Here is a 23,200-nt window from a genome sequence, read left to right as displayed (position 1 = left end):
ACTTAACTACATATAAATTGTGGATAATACATCTTCACAACAATAAGAGCGATTGGAACTGTGTCCCAAAATAGCATTGCAACATTTAATAGGAATATGAAAATAAATGAAGCATTTCTGAGCACATGGCGTAAAATCAATGGAATTCTTCTTACATAACACAACTAATAATAAAGAGTCGTTAATCGATGTGATTCGAGTATTTATTGGATGTCTTTTGTAAAATAAAAACTATTTAATAATCCTTAATATCAACATTTGTGCACGCCCTTATTCATTTCTAATTTATTTATAGATATTTACAATACAAAACAATATGTGAGTTGAGTATTCAGGCTCGTTGTATACAAGTGTCTTGCAGTAAATCGCAACGATTGTATCAATTTGTCGCTTCAAAGATTAAGAGCCTTAGAGGCTATCACATATATAAATATATATATATTTATATATATATAATATATAACTGAAAATGTTTATTGATGTCTATGAGTACTGCGGAGACTCTCCACCTGATGGTATTTTCTTGACGCGGCTGACATCGTCATAAGCAATTGAAAAGACGCTTTTCTTTTCGGCTATAGGATTTCTGCGTCCCATACTATTCATTAGTGAATTCATGGCGATGCCCGAGTCGTGATCATCCTCGAGAGTTGATGCATTCAGTTGTTTCTGTGCATGAGATGGCAGCTGAGCGGCATTTGGATCTTCAACATAAAGATTTATTTTTGATTTTGTTAACTTTACTTCGTTCTCCTTGATGGGGGAGGGTTTCGGCTTATGTTTTTGCGATAGATGATCTTTGTCCGCAGTCGTCGCATGTGGCGGAGTTTCCGGGTACATGTAGTGTGGTAGCTTGGTGGGTGGTGGTGGCACTTCCGGAGCATTTTCCCGTTCAAAACGATGTTCAGAATGCTGCAGCAGCGGATGATTGGTGTCAGTCTCTGTTTTGGGTTTGTGCTGCTTGTTTAAGGCTCTATCTTCTTTGAGCAGCCGATTGCCCTTTGGTGGAGTTCTTCGAGGCGCCGGTTCCGGTTTGAATCTGGCGGCCTCATCATTCAATGCTTGATTTTCGGATTTTAAGTTCATTCTTGTTTTTGACATACGTTTCTCTGGGGTAGACTTTTTCTTTTTGATTGACAACTGGGATTTTGATGACTCTGTTGAAGTTCGACCGCTTAAAGAGGGTTTCTTTTTACTATAATACCATTCCATATATTTGGGTACATTTCGAGTAGTTGATTCATCGTGACCGGCCAATTCTGTTTCACTTTGGTACATTCGATCATTTGCGGCTTGCTTTGAAACAGCTATTTCAGTGGAATTGTTATGTGAGTCCTTCTCATTTTCGCTTCTCTGCACATCGTACTTTGAAACTGAAATACGATGATGCGGGGGCTCCGAACATGTTTGCTTTCGTGAGTGTTGACTGCGTCTCGAACTGTCTCTACGGGAGAGTCTGGGCTTAGCCTCAGGTGTTATTTCTTGAGTCTCCGACGGCGGAGAAATGCTTACAGATTTACTTTGATGGGGTGAGTTTTTTACTTGTAGTTCGTAACGCCCAGAGTCTCGGGACTTCGTAACGAGCACATTTCGCTGATATGCATAGCCCGGTAAGTTTGAATTTGTTCTAATTACAATTTCATCATCATCGGAATCAATTGAGTATTCGGAGTCATTTTCGTCGACTTCTCCCTCAAAGTTATCATAATACTGTTGAGCTCTGCGCGCTCTTGGACTGCCGTTTTCATCTAGTGAATCGGATATTTCCATAAGTACCTCACGGCTTAAAGCCTCAGATTTGTGCTTGCCATTGGACTCTTTGGCAACATCACTTCTTCGGCTTTCATCACTCAATTGCTTTCGCAAAATACTCGTTTTGGTTTCCCGAAGTGGCTTTTTAGGTGGTACTCTCCTCTTCTTCTCGTGTATTTCCTCCTCCTCCTTTATAGGTGTTTTGATTTTGCGCTTCACCTCTTCAACCATTACAATTCTTTTTCGAGGCTGTGAGCTGCCGCGTATCCTTAGTCGTCTTTTGGGTTGATGGCGCTTTATCCAGTACACACCTTCAGGACTATTCGGGGGACTAAAGCGCACATATTTGTATTCGTCCTCCGACATCGAGTCATCATTTTCACTACGTGCTCGCCGTCGAGTAAAGCCCACTTGAGCCTGTGAGTGGACCATTAACTTGCTATTAAAGGCTTCGGTCTGCTCGGTTTGTGTACCAGCGTCGCAGTCAGTTTGTGTTCCTATAGCCATCGACTGGCCCGGAAGACTTTGGGTTTCTAAGATTATTTCGTGCTGTGTATATCTAGTTTCTAGCTTTTCCTTTTCTAGCAATATTTGACGTAATAGCGCATTTTGTTGCTTGAGTGAGTGCTCCAGTTCATTTGTAAGCGACTGACTTGCAACAACGGGCTGGAGCTGAGATATGTCTTCGGCGCCCTGAACTGACTGGGTATGTATAACCTTGACTTCAGGTTCGGTTTGCGAGTAAACAATACTATTTGGTCCCGATTTACCCAGGGGAAATGTGTCCCCCTTAAGTGTTGATCCTTGTATTTCGTTTGGCATTGACTGAATATATGTTGCGCCTGGTACGATGTGATAGTGCTCTCGTATTATTTGCTTTCCATCTGGCTGCTCTTCAATGAATCTGCGCATTAATATCTCCTTACCCGTATTGTCCACCATCAACAGTTGTGGGTGTGAAAGGTTTGCTGATGACTTAACTGGAACATTCACGTAGATATTGTCATCATCTAATACAGTCCCGTCTCGGGTTTTATCCCGCGTCATGAGCTGTAAGATCTCGACATTTCCGTCCTTTATAAAAAGTTCGCGCTTATTCTTGAGACTATTTTGGGCAGTATTAAAGTCGATGTCGCTTCCACGGTCTATCTCGTGCCTTCGCATAGAGTCATCGTCAATTTGTCTGGCATCAGAATCGTAGTTTTTCAACCGACTATTCTCCAATGGCCTATTCTCCTTATTACGGGAGAACTTTTCCTTAATTTCGACTAAGTGTTGATCGTCCATTACGTCCTCAATATATACGTCACGATCGTTTATTAAATTGGTTCTAGAATTATGGAAACTATGATGAGGGTCTTCTTTGGTTGTATGGCTGTTTCTGTAGAAAAATAATTATGTTATTGATTCCATTTTAGTAATGCGTGCAAGATTTTGGCAGTACTTAATGCGGACTCGTCTTTGCTGATACTCCTCAGCTTCTGCGTGGCGGACTGCATCGCCATCGGTATTAACGCCTGCGTGTTGCATTTCTACGTTTTCAGACTGTTCACGTCCATCGCGGAATTCCCAGCGGGTAGGTTTTGTACGTGTATTTGATGGCTTATCCGCTGACCAAGCCTCTCGTCTTCCCATCCACTCTGCGACCTGTAAAACGATTGTGACATCAATATATGCATACAAATTACAGTTTCTATTGAGAAAATAATCAGATTTGTATAGTTAAAATAGTTGAATTTTGAAAATACATTACAAAAATCGGATATAAGGCAGTTGTTATTAAAAGTAATATGTGAAAGGTTATAGATGGAAATAAAAATGATTGGGTATTTTGAAAATAAAATATATTGAAACTAAAGAGTGAATTTACTAACGAAATTGCCATTTGGAAGTGTTTAATGTTTGCTATATTTCGAAATGCTAAAAATTTGAAATCGATCAAAATCTACCTGAACAGATTTTGTTTGGTTTCCATTTGCCATTTCTCTATGCACTAGATGTACATCGTCTTCAGTTCTACTGATATTAACTATTCTTTTGCTACAAGAAAAGAGTAAACAATTAAATATGAAGTGAGTGGTGTTTCGATGGTTAATAATGGTATGCGCTTTAAAGATATATTATTATATTTTCCTCACTACATTGAACTCTGTACTTAGTCTTTGGTACGATACTAGAGTGAATATATTTTTGGAAAATATACACGCTAACGGGAAATGTATACATTTTATTTGTTTGATTATTTTTAGTATATACAAATATATATGTGCTTGAACTAGTTACACAGCTGTATACATATATATATATTTATATATATAGTAGCACTGTTAATGGTTACTAGAGTACTAGAGTACGTGCTTGAAAGTGATCGATAAAAACATTAAAAAGTATTCTTATTCCCTTTTGATTCTATTATTATTAACAAATATAAAATGTTGTTTAGATTTTAGGAATATTATTATCTTTTCTTAAGAGTAATAGAAAGTATTATCATTTAGTACACACAACATGGAATGAGGATCGAATTAGGATATTGAAGCGTTTTGGCATTTCGTATAGCTTTGAATGGTATATCCTCCAGTGTTGAATTAAATACCGAGACTAAGTTACCGATTCAAGAAGCAAGGGATGAAAGTATAGGATTGTCTTTAAAATGCTCTTTCGGAGCACTATGCTCCACATTTTACTTACGTTGCTGCGCCATACAGAGGACACCACGAACAAATACAGCAAAGTAGCAGAATCAATATGGTAAGAGCAACCAGTGTGGCCAGTAGTATAAGGAGCCAAAATAAAACCTTGTTTTCAGCCTTATACTGTGTCTGCAAGGGAGTGAGATTCTATTAACGCACACTAGCTATTAGTTATTCAGCAATCAAAGATAGGATTACTTACGTCGGTCCGCGCTGTGTCTTCTGGCATGATCGCGTATGAGTTATTATGCTGCGAGAGTCTCTGTTGTATCTGCGAGATGTCCACTACAGATGAGCTGTCGTACAGCACGGTCGCCGTGACTACACTTCGTTCTTTGATATTTGGATTGTCGTTGGGTATATCTTTAGCACCCGGTTCCTCCGGTCGCAGTGGTCGAATTTCATGAATGTAAACCTTTCCTCCCGTTATGGCTGACAGGGTTTCCTCTGTCTTCCGTTTATCCAGCTTACTGCCAGGCACCACAAATGTCACAATGCGCTTTCGACTTTCTGGTGGATAAATGCGTATGGTGGTGGTCGAAAATCGAACAGGCACCCCCAGATCGTAAGCTCGAGCGGTCAATATGAATAAGTCGTCTTCATTGTCGGTTGGCGGCGTGACGTCAATATCACGGCGTCTTCTCTGGCTGGCATGTTTTTTGGAACGAAGATTGATCTTTTCGCGGACTGTCAACTCACCCGTCACCTTGTCCAGTACAAAATTATTTTCATAGTTGCCATTGATTAACTCGTAGCGCACCTCGTTGTTTGGCGGTGTTGCATCCTTGTCAGTGGCATGTATAATTGCGCTGGTTGTAAAGCTCATTAGGTCGGTTGCGAGTATGAATTCGTATAGGTCCTTATCAAACACGGGCACTTCATCGTTTACATCAATGAGCTTGATAATAAGGGGAACCTGTGCTCGATTGCCAACGCCGTCCATATCCCGCGCCTCTACATACAGGTGATACTCCGGCATTAATTCGCGGTCGAAGCCATGGCTATTGGTTGCTACAGTAATCAACCCGTTTTCCGCGTTTAGATTGAGGGAAGTATTTAGGTATCCCAAGATTGCGGTGTAGCGCACCTTTCCACCCAGCCCCGTGTCGAGGTCGCTTGCATGAACCTGAACGACTTTTGTGCCCACTGTCATGTTTTCCGGCAGCTCTACCGTGTAACCCGGTTGATCGAAGACGGGCGTATTATCGTTAACGTCATTTATGTATACAGTGACTTTTACCATGGCCGAAAGATTTGTGGCAGGTCCCAATTCCTGGGCGAGAATGTTAAACTGAACCGAATGCCTTTGCTCGAAATCCAACCACGAATTGTCTCGTACTCGAATAAGGAACGAAGCGCTTCGCTCTGCTACGTTGGGTGTGATTTCAAAAGTTCCATTATTGTTAAGTAATGTCAGCGAAAATACGCCGTTTTTCCCAGTATCGTCGTCATACACCCGAGGTACATATGGGTCCACGAACGTCAGCGCTGTCCCTTGCAAGGCATTTTCGTCAACCCTCGATACATAGCTTAAAGAAAAATTAAAACCAAGTTGTTGGAATGAGTATGGCTATATGACTAAAAATAAAAACTTAATACAATTTGTTTTTTCCAGTTTAATAAACCTCTTATTTCCTAGCATCGGTCGAAATATCGGATTTTATAGCTATCACAGCAAAAGAATGAGGTAATAAGCGTATGAGGTAATAAGGCATCGCTATTTACTATTTCCTTTTATTTTATATATAACACATAAATACATATATCTTAGACACTTCGGGGTTCGGAAGGGCGAATATTGGGATATCGACCCAGATTGTTGTTCTGATCAAGAATATTTAGAAATTATGCTCTTCAAAAGCTGCTCTGACTGTTTAATTATATCACCAATCGCCGGTAATATGACTGACAATGGCAATGACATACCCTGATCCCATTAAAAATGGGAAATTGGGCCATAATGGTTTTATTAAAATGTATGTACCAGGCGTATGTACCAGAAGGAGGCGTGGCAGACCACATAAAGTATATATATTCTTGATCGAGTCGAGTTGATTGAGCCCTGCTCATCTGTCTGTCTGTCCGTATGAGTGAACTCAGCATCTAGAAGAACTAGAGACTTGCAACTTTTTCATATCATATCAAGTTTGTTCAAATAATCGATTACTATTCCCGTTATTGTTATCGATTAAGAACATGATAGGAATGCGGTTATTAAATTAGATATCGTTCTGTTCAAAGCCAGAGCCTCCAATTTTTTTATTTAGTTTTATATTTTGATTTTTATTATGTTTTGGAAACCGACTCCTAATTTTCCTAAATTCCTTAAATTTAACTTCAGTTGGAAATAAGGGCAATATGTGAAGGAGTTTTGCATTTTAGAAAGCTAACAATTACTCGAATCGAATATGTAGATCATAAGTTGGAAATTTCATTAAAATTCATTAAGTAAAATCTTTGGCAAATTTGCAAAAGAACGAGGCAAGTAGCGCCAACTGCACGTGTTTTTCCTATACCTGTGATTACATACATTCAAACGCGTTCATTCTTTTATATTCGAAGAATTGAAATTGCGATTGAATTGTGCTTAAATTATCAGCTGCTAGTTAAGTTGAGATTTCAAACTTTTTGCGGAATCAATACAGTATTGGTGTTGGTAAAGGTGGCGCTTGTTGTCGAAGTTTTCTGGGTTCGTTGCCAGGCGGCAAAGAACGCGCGTTCCTTTGTTTTTTTTTTTTATTAAGAAACGCAGATAGACTGGGATCAGTGTATCTCTTAGTCGGGCAGCCGACTAGAGATTTCTTACTTATTTTCACATAAAATTATATATCTGCATTCACATAGGGTACCTTTCGACTAGAGCAAGAGATGTGTATGTATATGAATATATGATTACTCTATGCCTTCATGCTTTAAATACTTACTGATCGTTCTCGAAGTAAGGCGGCGAGTTAGTACGGTCCGGTAGGAAGAACGCCAATTGCACTGTGGAAGCCATTGCTGCAGGTTCGTCACGACCGACTTTAACTTCTTCCGCAATTACAGTGAGTAAGACGGGATCACCCGCATGCGTGATTGCGGCAATATCTTCGAGTGGTCTCATTAAAAAAATTTCACCTGGAAAATGATGTAATTATATTTTAAATTAAAATGTATTTTGTAAGGTTCCTCAATTCGATTTTATTTTTATTCAGACTTCAGCTAGGAAGAGTGCTTTAGGAGGGAGATGTTTTCGAATTATATATAACAATGCAGTTTCCGCGAAGTATCTATTACTTATTGATCAAAAAACGTATTAAAATTACTTTTAAAATACTGTTATTATTTATATTATTTAATACTCTCTCTAAGGAGGGATATGAAAGGATAGATTTTAATGCGATATATCACGAAAAAACATGTGAAACACTTGAATGAAATTGAAACCGGACACAATGACGCACACAAATTTATACATTAATTCGTTTACAAATGTAGCGAGAAATTGCTTGTGAGTGTGATGCAGCTTTATTTAAGTATACATATAAGGAGAGCCTGTCTAAGAAGTGTAAACATATATTCTACATAAATTCCATTTACATCCTGTTTAAATCGGCATCAGTTAATAAAAATAAAGTCAGTCAATAAAAAATTACAAATTTTTTTTGTGGGATAGACCGAGTTGATGACTAGATAAACTTAATGAGGTCGGCGATGCACCTTCAATTTGCTGCATCCAGTTGCAGAAAACGATTATGCCTTTAGCTCACATATCTTTTGTGCTGGAAAAAAGATTACTTTTTTCTACTGAGTATTTGTTGAAGTAAACCCTTTATAACCACAAACATAACTCGCTTGACAGCCCTGGGAACACTTTTGTTTCCGTCGAGAAAAAAATACACCGAGCCCTCTTTACAAGAGACTAATTGACTAGGCCGATGCAATAATGGAACATTAATGTAAATTTGTATACTTATTCACAGAGTAAAGAAAGTGTTTTAGCTTGGCGTAGTGTTTATCTGTCTGAATTTACAATAAATCTGATGTTAAGGATGATCACAAAATTGTTGTCAGGCTTATTGAGGGCCGAGCATGAATATTTTGTAGTCAAAAGTACTTGCAGATATTGATGTTTGCCCCAATTTTGCATAAAAAGTACCACAAAGTAGAAATATAAGTTATGAAATTGCTAAAATACGCAAAAAGCCAACGAGAATATTGCATATCTTCTCAAAAAAAAGAGGAGGAGGAGAACTGCTGCAGACGAAAGTTTATAAGTACACACATGCACAGAAATGCAGTTGGGCCAAGGCACGACGTGTTTCGAGGCCTCGTCTTCAACCAGCACAATAAACGACCGACGTCTATAGAGCCGACTGAAGAGGCTCCACTGCCTTGCCAGAGTCATTGCCGTCAAACTGGCAATGAACCAGAGAAGCACGAAACAAGGAAGCTTAACCGCAATCATTGTGACTTGACTGTGCCCGCGGCTGGGACCGCGGGAAGGGCGACGTTGCTGAACCTATAGCTAAATTGCAGTTCCAGAACTTGGTCACAGCGTATATTGAAGATGAGCTTTGCCATCTAACGAGTCAAACGATGGACCGGCTTGAAGTTTGGCCCGTTCGATTGCTGGTGGTTATGTTAATATCTTTTTGATGTCATTGGTTTGCTTTTTCTATACTCTACTCTGCGCATACAAATCTGTTTAAAGGGGAACAACTTTTTTCCAATTCCGTCTTATAGCCAGAAAAAGTCTGCGAGACTTTAATGCGCTGTCTGTACTAAAAATGCACACATAGTGAATATAGTGTGGTCGTGTATACCAGATGCATCTATTCTTATTGCATAATAAAGATTTCAGATAATGGAATATTAGATTGATGATATAAAATGTAGAGAGTCAGATGTTTGAAATAACTTAAAGCGTATTTATGCTTAGCCATCCCCATGATAGGCATTACGTAATATTCGATTGTTATTGTGACATTAAGTTGATGAAAATGTATTTGTTAATTATAGATAGGTATGAAAGTATGAAGGTATTATCAATAGCTGCTTGAAAAAGGGCTTACCACTTGTATCGTTGATGTCAAAAAAAGAAGTAAATGGATTATTTTCAGAAACTAATCCATATCGCACTTCTCGCGGGTTCCCCTTATCGCCATCTTCCGCATGAACTTGCAATATCTTGGATTTAAGAATTATGAGAACACATTTTTTATTTGAATGTATAAACAAATTACCTTATCGCCAGGAAGAATACCGGATTGTAGTTTTGTAACTGGAGGCGCTATCGTAAATACAGGCGGCTGATCTTGTACGTCTTGGACGATAACAACAATTTCTATGCCAGCAATATTGCGTCCATCTTGACCAGGCTCAGCATACGCATCCTAAGTGGAACAAGAGCTTAGAGTTACTTATCTTAAGTAGTAAGCAAACCTAAATAAACGTACATTAGCCAGAATTGTCAAGTGGTACATGGCTTGTTTCTCAAAATCCAAAGGGCCCAATAGGAAAACTGTTCCCTCCGTGGTCTCAGCTGATATAATTTTTTGTCTTATAGCAAATAAAGGCGAACCCTAAAGTTTAAACATTTGAGTGTTTATTTTAATATGTTCCCATTTTAACTCACCCATAGCTCGAGGTAGACTGGCTTTTGAAACAGTGGATTTTTTCGGGCAATTACATAATCAAGTTCAGTACCTCTCTTGGCATCCTTTCAAAAGAGTAAGCAAATCGATTTATTATCAAATATATTGTGATTTTAAAAATATGTAGATATTAAATAAAATATAATATATATATATATATATATATATATATATATATATATTATATTTTATATATATATATATATATATATATCGATATACATTCGGAAGTCATAAATAAAATATTATTAAGAAGATCCAAAAAATTGTATGCCTCGTGAATAATTTAATGAACAGGAATTATTGGGAAAATATATATAAAATAATTTAAAGACTAAGATCTTTTGATCTGCACTCACCTCAGGTATCATGATGATGCCCGGCTTATGTGGAAATATGAGGTCATGTGGTGTACTAAAGTTGGTTGCTGTAATTGAACACAATTGCGTAGCTATGCCACCAGTTGTGTCCTTTACCGAGACTTGAAAGTCGTAGAAGCGGCCTGACTCAAGGCGTCGTTGCAGTACAACATTTGCTTGACAGACAGAATTGTACTTGGTACATGGAAGCGATTCCACCTTGAAGGTGGACGAGGATACATCACCCATAAACTCAAAGGTCAATGGATAGTCGAACTCCTCGTCTGTTGCACGCAATCTGTAGATTACAGACCCGACCTGTGCGTCAGCCGGCACCAGAACTAGTCTCATCCGCGTTGAGGGGTCGAATTTGGGATCCACTCCGTGAACGTGATGTAGACACAGAATTCCAATTAGGAGGCTGATTGTCAGCAATCGATAGGCGGTCATTGCGCTCAGCCATGGGCCAAATTGCAAAGTTGGCCGACACTGACGTTGTTGTTGAAGGTGAAGCTGGGAGGTAGGTGGTTGATGATAGTAACATTCTTCTTGCCTTCGCTTGCTAGCATCTAAAATCGTGTTGCTTGCAGCGGTTCTCAGACCACAATATGGCTCATGTGTTAGGTTGTGACTTTTTCTGCGGAAAATGCTGCTACTGCTGGAAGCCATTGCTACAATGAAAGACGAAGCTATATTTTGTTAAAATACATGAAATTTTCTAATTTATTAATTAGTTTTGCTGATTTTAAATTAAGAAAGAAATATGAAAAGGTTTAATTTGCAATACGTATCGATAGAATAGTACTTAAAAAACATTTCTTATTATTAATGTTACTTATAAGCTATTGTAAAATATATTTTAAATATTTTTGATTGACGCAATTTGATCATTCTCTGAATTCCGTTTTTAATTCCTATTGGTCTTTTGCTACACTAAAGAAATAAAAATGGCTTTTTATAAATCTTTGATATACGCAAAAGAATTGCGGTTCCGGTTCAAGAAGACAACGAGATTAACCGATCCAGCCACTTACATTTGTCCGTTCTTATAAACTTTCATAAACTAAAAAAGTTGGAATCTTAAAATTCTATAAAAAGCAAAAATTGAAAGATCGTAACACATTGCGATGAGGACATATATTGAATGAATGATATATTTGAATACATCCGATTCTTCTCTCCCAAAACTAAAATAACCATTCCAGTTAATAGTTATGTCCCAATTTGATTACTAACATATATATAAGACGGAAGTTATGTAATAAATAATTTAATTAGGCGAGCTGGAGAAAGAAAAAGCTCCAAATCGGCAAAACAAAAAAATATTTAACAAATGCAGCTTTATTTTTGAATAAAACTTTGTGGATAGAGTATTTCCAAAGATTCTTAAAACTTACACGTATTGGCCCTTGACAAATTACATTGCATTCAACATGGAGTTGCCAACGTCTTACGACCTAGTTTTAACAACGGAGCTTAAACTACTTTCAAATAAGTAGGTTATGCTGTACACTGTGCCGCATATGTACTGATATAGATCATCTAGCATGCGGAATAAGAACCTCGAAAACGCTTGCCATCAAGACTGTTAAATAGTTTTATTGCTTTACTTTTGCTTAAAATAAATTAATTGTGTTTAGACAACTAAAGTACATGATACTCAAAACATGCAATAATTAAACTATATACTTCTATATTTGCTTAATAATGAAAGCGCTCGACTAGTGCTCATGCTGGCTTCTGTGATTCATATTAAAGAAATTATAGACAGTCGAACAAATTGGAATTTGTACATATCTCTCTGGAAAACTTGTTCTTGGTCTTTAGAATGCTTGATAAATAACTGAATACCTCTTTAGTTGACGATTATGTATCGATTCGAAACAAAAAAGCGTTGTGAGACATTAACTCAAACGGCACAGAACATTAAGTGGTCACGTCTTTCTCTGCTCAAGCTCGACATGTTTTTTCACGTGAAATAATGTGTAACAATTACGACCGGTACTTAAATGTTTTTTAGAGAGAACATTTTTTACGAATAGCACAAGTGTAACTGCTTTTTGACTTACTTTAACAAACTTCACACTTTCCACTTCAAGCTGTACAAACGCTGCTAAAGTTAGGCCCTTAATTATAATATTACTCGTTATTATTATTACTAAAACCTCTATTTGTATAACTGATTGGTTTACATATATTTGTAGCAGTCTGTGCCGATGTTGGAGTATCGTCAGATGATTTATAATATATACGGAGAACCATTAACTATATATTTTTATACTGCGGTTGTCACAGCGGTTGACTGATAGAGTTTTTTTCATACCAGATACATGGATGTCTTTCCCGGTATGCCACGCCAGTAAGGGGCATATCGGATATCTTAGCAAGAGGAGCTTACACACGACTCTATATATTTCAAATTTTAGTTTTCAATAGCTTCAAAAGCGGCGAAATGGTTTGATGCCGTACGGACAGACTAATGGACAGCAAGACGGATATTGCACAAAACTAATATACTCTTTTAATTCACGAATGAGTTAGCTATTCATACTCATTTTGATGTTAAGTTAAATGTTAAATTCAGGAGACATTCTTGTTTTATGGCGAGGTTCAAGAAACTATATTTTAACATATTTTGTAAGTTAGTTAACATTTAAAAATATGAAGCGTTTAGTATGGAAATTAAGGTAACCTAATGGCTTATATTGATATACAGTTCGCTTAATAAATGAAATCCCAGTCAAGCCCTAAAGGAGTCCAATGTAACACATCTGGGGATTCTACATTTCGGCTGGGATAGCATAGAAGATTGGACCTCAACTCTTATGTCGTACGCTTCCATTCCGAATTTGGGAAATGGCCAACTGTATTTACTGCCGCTGCATCTCCATTTGCGTCTTGTTTAATGCTGCTCAAACTGCGAACTCGAACTTATTGTCAATCCGGTTTTGTCCGTCGAAACAACTGTCTGGCTTGTATGCTAGTTGCATTTGCGAATTTCCAGTTTGTGCAGCTGCAGTGCGCTGCACTGTCGTGTCCTTAGCTGCAGCTAGCTACATGCGAATGACCAGTTATGTCAGTCGATTTGGATGGAGTCGACTTGAAGCGAGGCGAGCCAACTAACCAACCAGTCAGCCAGCCAGCCAGCCAGCTAGCCAGTCAGCCAGCCAGGCAGCCAGCCAGCCAGCCAGCTTGTGGCCACCCTCGCACCCTCGTATTTGGCGCTGAGTCGTTTGAATTTACGGCCAAGTATGTTGCAATATTATGTTTTGCCCGCATTTGGATTAGACAGGCTCCAGCATAAGATACATAGGAGTGTAAGTGTTCAGTTGTAAGTAAAGCGTCAGTTTCAGTCTCAGTCTCAGTGCTGGTCTGAACCTCAGTCTTAGTTTCATTCCCAGTTACAATACATATATACATATATCCCTGCCTTCAACTCTTTTTAGTTTACTGGTTTTAAGACCTCGGCGATATTGCGCAACAATATTTGTGCCATTTGTTTAATTTCTCCTAACATACATACGAATCGAAAACTAACCGAATTGCATGATGTGGTGTGGTTAGGCGAACGCCATACTGGGTACTTGCAAATTTCGGTCAATCCTTAAATTGTATTTTCTCAAAGCTTGAGTTGACATCAATAAATTTATATATGAAACTCATTCTCATATATATGTTATATGTTATATGTTATATGTTATATGTTATATGTTATATGTTATATGTTATATGTTATATGTTATATGTTATATGTTATATGTTATATGTTATATGTTATATGTTATATGTTATCTGTTATATGTTATATGTTATATGTTATATGTTATATGTTATATGTTATATGTTATATGTTATATGTTATATGTTATATGTTATATGGTTATATGTTATATGTTATATGTTATATGTTATATGTATATGTTATATGTTATATGTTATATGTTATATGTTATTGTTATATGTTATATGTTATATGTTATATGTTATATGTTATATGTTATATGTTATATGTATATGTTATATGTTATATGTTATATGTTATATGTTATATGTTATATGTTATATGTTATATGTTATATGTTATATGTTATATGTTATATGTTATATGTATATGTATATGTTATATGTTATATGCTTATAGTTATATGTTATATGTTATATGTTATATGTTATATGTTATATGTTATATGTTATATGTTATATGTTATATGTTATATGTTATATGTTATATGTTATATGTATATGTTATATGTTATATGTTATATGTATATATATGTTATATGTTAATGTTATGTTATATGTATGTTATATGTTATATGTTATGTATATGTTATATGTTATAGTTATATGTTATATGTTATATGTTATATGTTATATGTTATATGTTATATGTTATATGTTATATGTTATATGTTATATGTTATATGTTATATGTTATATGTTATATGTTATATGTTATATGTTATATGTTATATGTTATATGTTATATGTTATATGTTATATGTTATATGTTATATGTTATATGTTATATGTTATATGTTATATGTTATATGTTATATGTTATATGTTATATGTTATATGTTATATGTTATATGTTATATGTTATATGTTATATGTTATATGTTATATGTTATATGTTATATGTTATATGTTATATGTATGTTATATGTTATATGTTATATGTTATATGTTATATGTTATATGTTATATGTTATATGTTATATGTTATATGTTATATGTTATATGTTATATGTTATATGTTATATGTTATATGTTATATGTTATATGTTATATGTTATATGTTATATGTTATATGTTATATGTTATATGTTATATGTTATATGTTATATGTTCTCTGTTCTCTGTTCTATGTTCTCTGTTCTCTGTTATATGTTATCTGTTATCTGTTCTCTGTTCTCTGTTATCTGTTCTCTGTTCTCTGTTATCTGTTCTATGTTCTCTGTTCTATGTTCTCTGTTCTATGTTCTATGTTCTATGTTATATGTTCTCTGTTATCTGTTCTCTGTCTCTATGTTCTCTGTTCTCTGTTCTCTGTCTGTTCTCTGTTCTCTGTTCTCTGTTCTCTGTTCTCTGTTCTCTGTTATCTGTTCTCTGTTCTCTGTTATATGTTCTCTGTTCTCTGTTATCTGTTCTCTGTTCTCTGTTCTCTGTTCTCTGTTATCTGTTATCTGTTCTCTGTTCTATGTTATCTGTTATCTGTTCTATGTTCTCTGTTATATGTTATATGTTATCTGTTATCTGTTCTCTGTTATCTGTTCTATGTTCTATGTTCTCTGTTCTCTGTTCTCTGTTCTCTGTTCTCTGTTATCTGTTCTCTGTTCTCTGTTCTCTGTTATATGTTATATGTTATATGTTATATGTTATATGTTATATGTTATATGTTATATGTTATATGTTATATGTTATATGTTATATGTTATATGTTATATGTTATATGTTATATGTTATATGTTATATGTTATATGTTATATGTTATATGTTATATGCTATATGTTATATATTATAACAATTTTATGTTCAAATTTGAAATATTTATATTATATTATATTATTAGATACTTCATTTTTGTATTCACAGACAGAACAATGTAAAATATAGAAATCGTCCCTTTTGTGTTTTTGCTAATATGCCACAATGTTTGCTTAAAATAATTCTATTAATTTACTTTAGTCAATTTATAGAACCTCTAAAATATCGGGAATTCTTTGCTTCGATTTATTTAAGGGTATATAAAGTTCGAATCGCGTGTTGTAGTGAGCTACGATTAATGTCCTTTCTTGTTTTTTTTTCGTAGTTAGTCTGGTGTGCCTCGCGACCGCGCCAAAAATCGTGAGTTCACTCTATAGCAAAACAAGATTTTGGGCGTTGTTCAATTTTTAGGTTGACTTCGCTGTCTGCATGCGGAAAATGCAGCAGCTTCGTGAGCTGAGAGCTGAGAGCTGCGAGCTGCGAGCTGCGAGCTGTATAACTTTTGTCTGTTTTTGGATTGCGACTATTGCTTCAGCTATGGCTATGGCTATGGCTATGGCTATGGCTATGGCTTTGGCTTTGGCTTTGGCTATGGCCGGCTGTGGTTGCACATTCAACTAGAATGAAAATTTGTGTTGCAAATAAAGTTGAACCCGATGGCAAACTAATCTGCTTCACGACAATGCCAGTCATATAACCAGCAAGCTATGCCTGGTAGGCTGGCAACCAGCCAGCGACGCAGACTCGTAATCAACTTTTATTTAGCCGCTCTCGTACTTTGCTCCCCGTCCCGTGATATGACCGTCCTTCACCATGCCTGCACAGATGCCTGTCCGCGTTTTCCTGCCTTCACTATTACTGGGGGATTGTTGGGCGCGTCCGTCTTTGAATTTTGTCTATCCGACTTTCAGTGCGTCTGGGCACCGCGTCAGTGGGCTTATGCCCGTCTACTTTTTCAGTGTGTGTATCTGCATATTTATGTACATATTTATGGTATACATGTGTGCTTAAACATTTTATTGCTGCAGCTGCGGGTGTGTTTTGGGTGTGCCCTGTGTTGCAACTTTAGCGGGTTCGACTATAGGATACGCTATTATTTTCAGGTCTTCAATTCTTAAGATATATTTTAAATTCACGTCCATATAACAAAATACTTCAGTATAAGTGATCAATTAGGAGGATTGTCAAATCGATATGTTCAAAATTTATATGTGACTTACACACATCAGGACAACCGATTCCGATGTTGAAAGATGGTAATTTTCGAGATTGGCTGTCAAAATCTTTGATGTACCTACGAGGTTGTCTTTATAAAGTGATACTCCATTCATAGCTGAATGTTGTGACAGGGCAAAAAACTTATTGGTATGCAACGGATTGGCCGCCTCGCAAGCGCTTCAATCGTACTATTTAAAAAACAATTAAAAATGTTCACGGTTTATAGAAAAATATCTGATTAGCTGTGAACTAATAACACTTTTCTAAATCAATTAGGACAGGCTAACATCATTTACTAATCAAGAATCAGCCAATAGTGTTGCGAGGGTAATTGACGTTCAATATGTTTCAATCCAAAATCAGACATATATAAATTTTTTTTTATTTTTGAATCTTAAATACTTCCAATAAACAAGGTATAAATTCTTGGTAGTGCTAAGTTCTACTGCGCGTTGATTTCCGACCATCTTTTGCTTTTATTGAGGCGCGTAATCTGGATGAATAGCACCTCACTTCTCACGATAATGCCTAAAATTGTATTAATTCTTCGATTGCCTCAATCGTTGTAATCGGGCATAAAATCATTTGTGGTCCATTGACTCCACGAACAGATGATAACAAATATTATTTAAAAAATATGAACACATTAATTTCCTTAGTGCGGATCAGTCAACGGCAACACCCACCTATTTCTAATCAACCAAAGTGGATGAGACAAAATGAATTTTTCATTACAAACATTCTATGCGGTATTTATAATTAACAACGTACAACGCTTAAGACATGGTGCAAGCTGTGCTGTAATTTACAGTCGCTTGTAAGTGAAAATCACAAACAATGCACAAATATGCGCGCGGGGCCTTAAGCCAGCCCATGGGGGCTGGACAAGGGCCAGAAAGTCATTCGATTAGTTGCGGTGCCAACGTCGACGTCTACGTCGACTTCATCATCATGATAAGCATTAAAAGACTCAAGATCTACGCCGTCATCGCCCTCTTCTTTGCCTGTACCAGTCAACAGTTTTGAATAATCTGCTCGTCGTGCTTCTAATACCCTGTACCAATTGAAAATTTGAAAACATTTGTGGCAAAATGTATAAGGTATCAGCATCCAACTGTGGAAAATATCCATTTCTATGAACAGTAGGACATCTTAACGAGATCGTATGTCCATCAGAATTTGCTAATGTCTGTGAATGTATTATAGTATATATATATATATATATATATATATATATATATATATATATATATATATATATATATATATATATATATATATATATCCATATAAATTAACAATTTGGCACAGGTTTCCTCCTAGTCGGATATTCTCGACCAGATTGTTCTTGGCTGTATGACTGTCATGCTGCTGCTGCTGCTTTGTTTTTCTTTTCAGACTCGATTCTTAGCATCGGAGGTGGCATACGGAATGGGCACCAGACCAGCGCCAAGTTGCATTGAAATGCAGAAAAAGGTGAATAAAAGACTCGCAAATGAACGCCATCACAGCAACAACGACAGCTGAAGCATCAACGAGAGTTATAAAAATGTGCGTGGGACAGCCAAAGAGCCAGCTGGATAGCCTTACCTCAACAAGAGTCGCAGACAGTTTGTTACTGACTGTGCAGCTTGGCGATGGTTAGGGACCAACAACTGCCACAGTCGACGTGCAAAAATACTCAAATTCAATCTAAACTTTAGTGTTATTGCTGCTTCATTTTCCTGGACATTGAAAACATGAAAATAATTGATTTAACTAATGTCATCTTCTGTCTTTCAGGAAATATGCTAAGATGTGCACCACAAGGTAAATTTTAAGTTCCCATGAAGCCTATAAGCTGATGCAAATAAACACTATTATAAATAATAATAAAACAGTTTTTCAAGATCTTTAGGGGACATACTATCACGTTAACTTGCTAACAAAAAGTATTAAGTTTGTTGCTTTAGAATGTAAACAAATAGAATAGCATAGATTTAAAAGTATGAAATGTATGTAAATTAATTCACATGAAAGAGAAGGCTCTGCAGGAACTTGAACAATAAACACGTTTTAAAAAATGACATTTGTGAGGGAAGGAAGCTCAGCAGACGGACAATCAACCGAATGAATACCATGACGTGGAGAGCAGACGACCTAGAGGAAGAGATTGTCAATGGCCACATTGGCAAAATTGTGTTAAGAATCTATTTGCTGTGATGACTAAGGGCTTGTCGAAGCCTTGTCTTGCAATCACTCTCATCAATAACGTACAAAATCATTTTCACTTAAGCCTAGCCGAAGCAGTTGAGAGGTTCTATGGCTAAACCTGTGGAGGAACAAGAGAGGACGGACAGGCGCCGATCATGACGATGATGTGTGCTGTTGTACAGCAGAACAGCGACAATGACGGCCATAATGTTGTGGGCGTCGGGCATTAAGATTTTCGTTATGTTGAGCTCGTGCTGTTATTGTTCTTAATGGTGACGACTGTTAGTTATGTTAAAAATTGAAATTGTCTGCTTCATTCAAACCACGCCCTTAAGACCGAACACTATTTCCTACTATGGGTTTTCCTTCTGCACAACATTTGTTGCAAATAAAATATTTTGAGAACACATGTTCATTGGATGCCGAAACGTTGGCAGTAAACCAAAAGACTTAAGCAACAAACTTTAACGAGTATTCTGAAAATATTGTTAATCTCAAAATATCGATCAGCCATACTATTTTAACAATGAGTTATTCAGTTGTGCACATCATTAGAGCTTTTGGGCTATGTGAATTCAAATGTGAATGCTAAAGTGCTTCATAAATCATTATCTCACTGACCGGGGCCTCTTCGACGTTTCGAAGTTTTTAAATAAGCACTCTTAAAAAGAAAAATTGCCGCAATAGCGACTCAATATGTTATTGTTGGTTATTGGCAACGGTAGTTGCCTTGTGTCCCGTACGACATAGATTTCATTTACCTGGTCTTGGACTTGTACTATTGGTGCTGTTAGCGTTGCCAAATGGAAAAATATTTGCAAAACTCGAAACACGCACAGGTTTCCACATCAAATGATTGCTATATAAATAAGTTTTTAAGCTTCATACATAAATTTTAAAATGCCGCACAGCTGTCAGTTTTCGTACTGCGGCGAGTAAAGTAGGTCAGACAAGGTCGTTTTCGAGTTGTTTTTGTCTACCCAAACTTGATGCATTAAGATATATGCATTATAGTAAATGCTCATATCAATTTAAGTTCAATCGTGTTAAAAGCGTTTTCCTTTGATGTTTAGTTAAGCTGTTTTCTAGTAACTGAGTTCATAAATAAAACACATATATCTACACTTAGCTACCGCAGATAAAACTGTATGTAATTTGCGCGTTGCAGCTATTTAGTTATATAATATTTCTTTATTTAAAGAGCCTGCTGGTAATTGGCCAGGTCATTTTCACGACTCTATTATGCATTACTCAACTTATCCGAGCTATAATAACTTGAATAACTGTTGCAATGAATTAATTATTCCCACATATAATTTAAAATGCCGTGAGTTTTAAATTTCAGACTTTTGAATCAGTTCTTAAGGAGTGGTGTGGGCACGCCTTACCTCCGAAGGAAACTTACTGAAAGTCAACTTATAATGCTGAGACTCAAGCTCCAAACTGCGTACTATATAGAATTTCTATGTGGCAAATACATTAATAGCTCTACCATTTCGACGCTGGTATACATAAGTCTTTTTAGAGAGCTTTAAATAATAAAGAGCATTAAGTACCTTTAATGTGTTCCGAAAGATGACAAAAATGTTGAGGCTCAAAACAGGTCAGCTCGGGAATTTGCTAGCTGCATGCTGGTATATTATTTTATAATATGCACAACAATTACGTGAGACGTTTAAGATGTGAGTTTCATTTAAATAGTCAGTTGGCAAGGATGCCTTAGTATTTCACTTTTCATTACTTATTTGTTATAATTATTTGCTTTAAGTTCGCTTGGTAGTACGGCTTCAAATAGGCTTGCATTTTATTTGATTTTGTATTTACAAAACAGTGTGTATAGGCATCATAGAAGAATCATGTTGCATTTGTAACGATTAGCTGACGCGTTTGTGCATAGGTAGCAGTAACACGTTTCTCGGTTCAATAAACCTGAATCGACCTTGTTCGTAGATCAAACAAGCTGGATAACTTTAGAGTCCATCATATTGGTTCTACTTTATCAAGGAAATGTGTGTAAACTTCTGCATTTTGTTCGGTACCCATCGCCACACGAAGTATTTCAAATATTTTAGGGACACTTTCATTCACAGTACTCCACTGATTTAGATTTATTCATAATTTCAGACTGCAAGATTAAATTATACCGATGGCTCCAAGCAGGTTTGTTTAACACAAAATATACTACGATGTGATTGTTGTTTTCCGCATCGTTGTTCAAATGGTACTGAAGCTAAAGCGAGCATAAAGACCGAGTTGGAGCCGGAGCTGGAGGTGCAGCTGTTGCCGATATAGCCTCAGCTAAGTCGAGTGGCCCCACCGCCAACAACACGCGCAGAGATCGCACACAGACATAGAAAGCCGGTTTTGTTATACTAGTATGTGTGAGAGTAGACAGCATTGCGCTCTTCTTCTTGCGGTTACCGACGCTCTTTTCCGATGGCATAATTATTAGTCAGTTCTATTCTCTTCTCTTTAGATGAGCGACCAGCAAACGTTGAAATACATTTAAGACAGCAAATAATAAACAAAATTTATGTACTGGAGCATTGGCGACTTCGATAATAATATTACGTCTGCGGGTTTATATTTATGTGTATGTATGCATGTATGTACATATATACATACATATTCTACAACAGCCTTAAATTGGCTCAATCGTAATGTGTAGAAATGAAATTGTTATTTGTGTACTACACATAAAGTGTGAAATGTCCCATTCCTTTTATTCAGCCAGCTACAAAGTATACACATGGAAGCAAAGTGTTCCTCAGAAATCTGGTACCATTTTTTAATAATTTAATTTAATTTATTTTAATTTATTTAATTTAATTAATTTAATTAATTTATTATTTAATTTATAATTTAACTTTCTTCCATGCATATGCATAAATGAATGACTATGAATTCCATACATTTGCCCAATTTATACCCTTTTCAAATGTTTTCAGTGGGTACAGAGCTTATGAATTAGCATGAGGGTGGGTGGGCAAAGCCTTAATTTGATTCCGAACAGAAATAGACTTATATTTAAAGCTTTACTGCCAGAGTCTGAGTATAAGCTGATCCAAAACTGCATTGACACCATCCATCTACAATATATCATTCAGCATACCATTGCCAGACATAAATGTATACTTTGTATATCTATGCTTGGAGCGTGGATATTATAAAAGTGTATTTCTTACAGTTTTACTGCTTACCCCAGAGAATATAATAACATCACCAACCTTTCCCGCTTTATTACTGTTGAGAGACCCATAAATTGTAAGGCCCGCTACCAATACCGATACCGATGAACGAGCATTTTATAGTTGGTTGCTTAAGACCTGTAGAGATGTGCACAACACCAATATACTCATTTAATTTGTGGTCGAGTATAAAAACCTATTAGGGGTATTTATTAATTGTATCATTGAACATTTTCCGTTATGTTATCTTATATGCTATATACATACATAAATGTCTTGTATTCTTAGTCAGCTTTTATGAACGTTGAGTATGGTTAATTAGTTAAGCATTTTCCAAGTTTATATATGTGTCAACATATATAGTACTTTTTGTTAATAGTAATCCAAAAAACTGTCATCATCGATTAAACGAGTAAGTCATTTTATTTGTATTTAATACTTTGAGATATTAATCTAATTGTTAGCGACCTGACCTTGGCAGCTCCTGGTGTGGTCATTGCATGGTGACATTTTGGAACACATAATTCGTATTGATTTGCTGGGACAAGACATCTACATTTTCAAGGTATTTCAGGGGCTATAATACTTTCATCAAAAGGTTATTTGTAAGACAACAATAAAAAAGAAAAACAAACTGATCTGGTTTGATACTGCACATAACCAGTTTCAAA

General features: G+C 36.2%; 1 protein-coding gene across 1 annotated transcript; it reads right to left on the bottom strand.

The window, feature by feature from the left end:
- Positions 1–483: 483 nt before the first annotated feature.
- On the bottom strand, positions 484–20,956 carry LOC111602601 (cadherin-86C). Its single transcript, XM_030225755.1, has 12 exons — positions 20,898–20,956; positions 10,441–11,111; positions 10,063–10,146; positions 9,884–10,009; positions 9,671–9,820; positions 9,500–9,614; positions 7,370–7,562; positions 4,648–5,974; positions 4,444–4,592; positions 3,702–3,792; positions 3,197–3,399; positions 484–3,133 (listed from the first exon to the last, which is right to left on the bottom strand). Exons 2-12 carry the CDS (start codon positions 11,107–11,109, stop codon positions 484–486), a joined length of 5,757 nt encoding a protein of 1,918 aa, XP_030081615.1. The 5' UTR covers positions 11,110–11,111; positions 20,898–20,956.
- Between the last annotated feature and the right edge of the window lie 2,244 nt (positions 20,957–23,200).

Source organism: Drosophila hydei, unplaced genomic scaffold (genome assembly GCF_003285905.1).
Source record: "Drosophila hydei strain 15085-1641.00,03,60 unplaced genomic scaffold, DhydRS2 tig00008139-arrow-pilon, whole genome shotgun sequence".
NCBI lineage: Eukaryota > Metazoa > Arthropoda > Insecta > Diptera > Drosophilidae > Drosophila > Drosophila hydei.
The sequence above is the reverse complement of the archived record's forward strand: the minus strand, read 5'-3'. Positions and strand labels throughout refer to the sequence as shown.

Excerpts from the sequence above, each read along its gene's own strand:
- LOC111602601 (XM_030225755.1), bottom strand. The coding sequence starts at position 11,109 with ATGGCTTCCAGCAGTAGCAGCATTTTCCGCAGAAAAAGTCACAACCTA. Across the intron at positions 7,563-9,499 it reads TGACATCAACGATACAAGTG|GTGAAATTTTTTTAATGAGA; the intron begins GTAAGCCCTTTT and ends ATCATTTTCCAG. Across the intron at positions 4,593-4,647 it reads AAGACACAGCGCGGACCGAC|AATCTCACTCCCTTGCAGAC; the intron begins GTAAGTAATCCT and ends GTGCGTTAATAG.